This window comes from Sinocyclocheilus grahami, unplaced genomic scaffold (genome assembly GCF_001515645.1).
Source record: "Sinocyclocheilus grahami isolate Dianchi unplaced genomic scaffold, SAMN03320097.WGS_v1.1 scaffold85.1, whole genome shotgun sequence".
Lineage (NCBI taxonomy): Eukaryota > Metazoa > Chordata > Actinopteri > Cypriniformes > Cyprinidae > Sinocyclocheilus > Sinocyclocheilus grahami.
The window spans coordinates 2,154,781-2,161,018 of NW_015505264.1; the positions used below are offsets into that span (position 1 = coordinate 2,154,781).

The window sequence follows — 6,238 nt, forward strand, 5'->3', positions numbered from 1 at the left end:
TTTTTTTTGCCATGCATTGGTCATAGAGCTCTTTGTGGCGTTGCCTTAGATGTTGAACTAGATTTGTTGCGCCAAGTTCACACGTACTCCGTCTGCAGTGCGTATACAGTATGTGTATGCGGTGCAGAAGCAGCACGGACTCATTTTGCTTTCACACAGGGCGCGTTTGCAGTCCGCTCCTTATCCGCGGCTGTTTACCACAAACACAACATTTATCCATTATTTTGATTTCAAATCCAAACGTTTCTGAAAATGCTCTTTTATCACAGTACAGTAATACAATCTTTCATAGACATATTCACGTTTAAACTCAATAAATATAACTTTGTTTAACTACCACCACGAGTGCCATTTATTATGGCCTTGTTTATCTAAAAGTGCATTTTTCCTTGTTTTAAATCTAGTCAAAAAGCTATGTGTTGACTGTGAAACAGTAGACTTTAATTATATGCATTTATGGTGTAATTACTAAATTTCCGTGTCAATCCATGTTAATTTTTACCGCGAACAATGCGCTGTCACTTTAATTCAGCGCGTGCAGCACAGCAGAAATAGACTCCGTGCAGAAACGATCACAGCATGACTGCTGCAGACGCACCGCTCCTGGAGCGCACTGCCGGATCGCAATCGAGTGCAGTGTGAACGCTCTGATCCGTTAAAATGGGCGCGGAAAAAAACGCAACACAGATGGAGTGTGTGAACCTGGCGTTACGTTTGTATGCCCGCCCGGTCTGTTCTGTTCTCGTGCTCCATTTATGCACGCTGCATTCTGATTGGTTCGGATAGCATACTGCGGGAGGTCGGGGACGCGGAAAATCATGCTATAAAGCGATTTAGAAATTGCTCTAGTTCAAATCGTGATTTTGTGATGATTTCGATTAATCGCACAGCCCTCGTACCAAGTAGTATCAATTATATATCTAGTTGAGACTTTTCCTTATCCTCCTCTTCTTTTTCTTTATTTGGCATGAAGTTATATAGGAATTTGAGACCATAAATTGTTGGGACCCCAAGCTTGGCAGGATTGTCCCAAACATGCACATCAACTCATGCAAACTCTGATGCACACCAAGTTGTATCAAAATTACACCTACTTTATAGGGGATGCTACAACTGAAAATCCTTAATAATGGCATAACCATATGATTGGTAAAATTGAAACTTGGCACATAACACAAAGTTGAATTGGCTGCATTAAACATATCTGCCAGTAGACTGTGTGCATATAAATTCTCTCTGTTGTGCCTTTTCAGAATATAATTTATTTCTGTGTTTATTAAATCCCTCCATATCAACTGGAAATTCCAAGATTGTTGACTTGGCTGTAGGCAGAGATAAATGGCACTTTTATCACTTAATCTTTCACATGGGACATTGGTGACTGGACCCCGATGATTGCTGTTTCAGGCTAGAAACCTGCTCGAACTCATGAAACTGCACACAGCAGAAGTGACGAAAATGTACATCTGATATAGGTTTCAGAAGTGTGTGTTGCAAAAATGGCTGAATAGCGCCACCTATACATGTTCATCGAAGTACCCCTCAAGCTACGTTTCTGGTACATGTATGAAATTCGGTAGACACATGTACACACCAATATCTATCTCGGAGCAAAATCCGAAACCTAACATGAAGTCGGTTATTTTCTCTGCAAATTTTGTTTAGTTTTTTGTCATTTTCAGGCGTTGTATTTTAACGAACTTTTCCTAGAGATTTAATCCGATCAACACCAAATTTGCTCAGTATAATTTGAAGCCTTTTGTGATGTTAAATTGCAAAGATCCTGCGTTTTCGTTGAAGGGCAAATTATGTTTTGCCATGAAACAGGAAGTTGCTGTAACTCAGACATGCAAATGCCCCAAACTTCACGTTTGATAAGAGTCCTGCCTGAACACATGCCCATGCCAATATTCAGTTGTAGTCATAGCGCCACCTGCTGACAGCAGGAAGTTTCACACATATAAATAACTTTGACATTTCTCCTATATTTAACACTGTAAATGCATATTGCTCAACGTTTACGGTTTTCCTAAGGCCACCGGGTGGAGGTGGCTCTGGGTGCGAGGGCCCTTTCAATGCTGCTTGCAGCTTTAAGTAATCTAATATTATTATTATTATTATTATTATTATTATTTGAATTTATAGACTAATGTAATTCTATCAATTTAAATTTGAATCTTATTTTTGTATTAACAAAAGTGCATATTAGTGCCTATGCATCCTGAGAAATTTGGTAGCGCTAATTCAGTGGTGCTCAAGTTCGAGAACCACTCATTTCGTTCACAGTCCCATTTCCTACTTTTCTCCCTATTCTTTGACATTTTTAGATGCGTTTCTCTTTAATCTACAGGAGCAGATTCTTTTAGAGCTTCTGCCAGTCCTTTGTTGCACACCCTTCTGCAGAAGACCTTGGGAAAGGTCAAAAACCTAAGGTCAAATTCAAGCCTTCTCCAGAGTTATGGTCGTGGTTTTTCATCACTGTGAGTAAATCTGCTTTGATTTGTGTTTTAATGATGGTAGTTTTAGTGATCAATATAATTGTGATTGTTTCTTTGGTGATGTGATGTATATGAATCTATTTTTGTGCTCAGTCTGACACCCATGCAGATGGATGATGGTGCATATCCTTTCCTGGCCCTCTCTGGAATCCCATCCGTTTCTTTCGGTTTCATCTCTTCTTCGGTAAGTGTTTTTCCTGTCTATTGTAATTAAAAAAATTAATGCTTTTAATCATGCATCCAGACCCTTAAATAAATTCCACAAGCCATTTCCTTACCATTCAAGCTCATCACCCAGTGGTTTTTTGAGACTGCCGGCCCAAAATGTTGCTCTATTCATAAGTGTCATAAACAAAGAGTCATCCAAATGTTTGCATACTCATTTTAGGATGTTTTTCCACCAGGATAAACAGTGTTTAGGCACAAATATGGATGAAAAAAAGCATCTGGACTGCATCACCGATCAGAAAGTGGTTGAGTTGTCCGTGCTTGCTGCTCAGGTTGCTGGGCAGATGGCCCTTCGGCTCGTCCATGACCACATCCTCAAACTAGATGTTACCAAGTATTCTGATGTGATTGCCCGCCACGTGAGCGCCATCACCCAGCGCGTTGACACTCTCAAAAATGACACGGTAATGCTTTTTGTCATATGCATTGTTTTTGCAATGAGAAACAATAAAAAACTTATTGATTCTCAATGTTCTTTTAACAGGTCGATAAAATTGAGTCTTTGTCAACAAAGTGGCTGAATGCGGCAAAGAGTTCCTACAGTTGTGCCGCAGCCTCTCTAAATATTGACATAAGGAATATCGACCAGAATGACTTTGAGATGTGTCGCATAATCAATAACCGCATAATGAAGGTGAAGTTATTATTCTTTTGGTCTTTCTAGGCTCATCTTGTATCGTTGCTTAATACATACTGGCCAATTTCTCATGTCTTTGTTTTCTCCTTTTAAGGTGGAGCATAATTTTCTCTCTCCTTATGTCTCTTTGAGAGATGTCCCATTCCGCCACATTTTCTTTGGTAATGGCTGGCAAACCACCACAGACCTGGAAAAGTACTTGGGTGATGTACAAGAAAAGACAAGCTTCAACATAGACCAGGTCCTAAACCAGTTCGCTCTACTTACCTGGACCATCCAGGGCTGTGCTAATGACCTGGCTGGAGATATCTGGTCCTTGGACAACGAGATATAGAGTTTTTCACTGTTGCATCAACCAACTTGTCATTGGCTTTGCTTGAACATATTTCTAGATACATAAAAACAATCCTGTCACTATGAAGTAGAAATGATTTGATTTGGAACAATGAATTTTGACCAAGCATATCTTCAAAATTAATATGACCGTTTTAAATTAAACTTTGGAAGTTCTTTAATCATATTAAGAACTATAGTGAGATATTAAATGTTTTTATTGCATTATATGTAGTTTGGGATCATTAAGACTTGTAATGTTTTTTTATAAAGAAGTCTCTTATGCTCATCAAGGCTAATCAGTACTGTAAGGCTTGACAGTAATCTTGCAAAATGTTGTTACAGTATAAAATAATGGTTTCTATTTTAATATCCTTTAAAATATCATTTATTTCTGTGATGCAAAGCTGAATTTCCATCAGCCGTTACTCCAGTATAAAGTGTCACATGATCCTTAAGAAATTATTCTAATATGCTGATTTATTATTAGAATTATCAGTGTTGGCAACAGTTGTGCTGCCAAATATTTTTTGGGAAACATACTTTTTTCAGGATTCTTTGATGAATAAAAAGTTTAAAAGAACAGCATTTATTCAAAATATAAATATTTTCTAACAATATAAATCGTTATCACTTTGCTATCACACTCTATCACCTTGCTAAATAAAAGTTTTAATTTGTTTAAAAAAAAGAAAGAATAAAAATGTACTGACCCCAAACTTTTGAATTCTAGTGTATATTGTTAGAAAATATTTCTATTTTAAATAAATGCTCTTCTTTTTAACTTTTTGTTCATCAAAGAATGCAGAAAAAAAGTATCACAGGTTCCAAAAAAATATTAAGCAGCACAACAGTTTGACCAGAATGACTTTGAGATGTGTCGCATAATCAATAACCGCATAATGAAGGTGAAGTTATTATTCTTTTGGTCTTTCTAGGCTCATCTTGTATCGTTGCTTAATACATACTGGCCAATTTCTCATGTCTTTGTTTTCTCCTTTTAAGGTGGAGCATAATTTTCTCTCTCCTTATGTCTCTTTGAGAGATGTCCCATTCCGCCACATTTTCTTTGGTAATGGCTGGCAAACCACCACAGACCTGGAAAAGTACTTGGGTGATGTACAAGAAAAGACAAGCTTCAACATAGACCAGGTCCTAAACCAGTTCGCTCTACTTACCTGGACCATCCAGGGCTGTGCTAATGACCTGGCTGGAGATATCTGGTCCTTGGACAACGAGATATAGAGTTTTTCACTGTTGCATCAACCAACTTGTCATTGGCTTTGCTTGAACATATTTCTAGATACATAAAAACAATCCTGTCACTATGAAGTAGAAATGATTTGATTTGGAACAATGAATTTTGACCAAGCATATCTTCAAAATTAATATGACCGTTTTAAATTAAACTTTGGAAGTTCTTTAATCATATTAAGAACTATAGTGAGATATTAAATGTTTTTATTGCATTATATGTAGTTTGGGATCATTAAGACTTGTAATGTTTTTTTATAAAGAAGTCTCTTATGCTCATCAAGGCTAATCAGTACTGTAAGGCTTGACAGTAATCTTGCAAAATGTTGTTACAGTATAAAATAATGGTTTCTATTTTAATATCCTTTAAAATATCATTTATTTCTGTGATGCAAAGCTGAATTTCCATCAGCCGTTACTCCAGTATAAAGTGTCACATGATCCTTAAGAAATTATTCTAATATGCTGATTTATTATTAGAATTATCAGTGTTGGCAACAGTTGTGCTGCCAAATATTTTTTGGGAAACATACTTTTTTCAGGATTCTTTGATGAATAAAAAGTTTAAAAGAACAGCATTTATTCAAAATATAAATATTTTCTAACAATATAAATCGTTATCACTTTGCTATCACACTCTATCACCTTGCTAAATAAAAGTTTTAATTTGTTTAAAAAAAAGAAAGAATAAAAATGTACTGACCCCAAACTTTTGAATTCTAGTGTATATTGTTAGAAAATATTTCTATTTTAAATAAATGCTCTTCTTTTTAACTTTTTGTTCATCAAAGAATGCAGAAAAAAAGTATCACAGGTTCCAAAAAAATATTAAGCAGCACAACAGTTTCCAGCACTGATAATAAATCAGTATATTAGAATGATTTCTGAACGATCATGTGACACTGAAGACTGGAGTAATAATGCCGAAAATTCAGCTTTGCATCACAGGAATAAATTAGATTTGAATGTATATTAAAATAGAAAAACATTATTTTACATCATAATATTTCGCAATATTAAATTTTTTCCCCCTGTATTTTTGATCAAATAAATGCAGCCTTGATGAGCATAAGAGACTCCTGTAAAAAACATAAAAAATCGTTCTGATCCCAAACTTTTGACCGGTAGAGTGTATATTGCAGGACTAGGGATAAGTAATACAATATTTAATCGATAAAGAAATCAGCACAAGGTCATCAACTTTGCTCCTCTGCAAATTGTTCTAAGGTGCATGTCATTTCTGGTTTACCTTGAAAATTTGGGAATTACTTGGGAATTTTAGTCCCTT

At 36.0% G+C, this 6,238-nt stretch overlaps 1 protein-coding gene across 3 annotated transcripts in view; it reads left to right on the top strand.

Moving 5' to 3' along the window:
- LOC107586743 (transferrin receptor protein 1-like) overlaps positions 1 to 5,282 on the top strand; it is a 15,902-nt gene extending 10,620 nt beyond the window's left edge. For 2 of the 3 annotated variants that reach the window (XM_016274245.1, XM_016274246.1), the window contains 5 exons: positions 2,351 to 2,480; positions 2,592 to 2,682; positions 2,903 to 3,130; positions 3,211 to 3,360; positions 3,458 to 4,032. In XM_016274245.1, the coding sequence (XP_016129731.1) occupies positions 2,351 to 2,480; positions 2,592 to 2,682; positions 2,903 to 3,130; positions 3,211 to 3,360; positions 3,458 to 3,697 (839 nt within the window). In that variant the 3' untranslated portion in view covers positions 3,698 to 4,032. Of the gene's footprint in view, positions 1 to 2,350; positions 2,481 to 2,591; positions 2,683 to 2,902; positions 3,131 to 3,210; positions 3,361 to 3,457; positions 4,033 to 4,571; positions 4,605 to 4,701 lie in introns of those variants that run through there. The other variant, XM_016274247.1, reaches the window with a different exon arrangement.
- Positions 5,283 to 6,238: the final 956 nt, after the last annotated feature.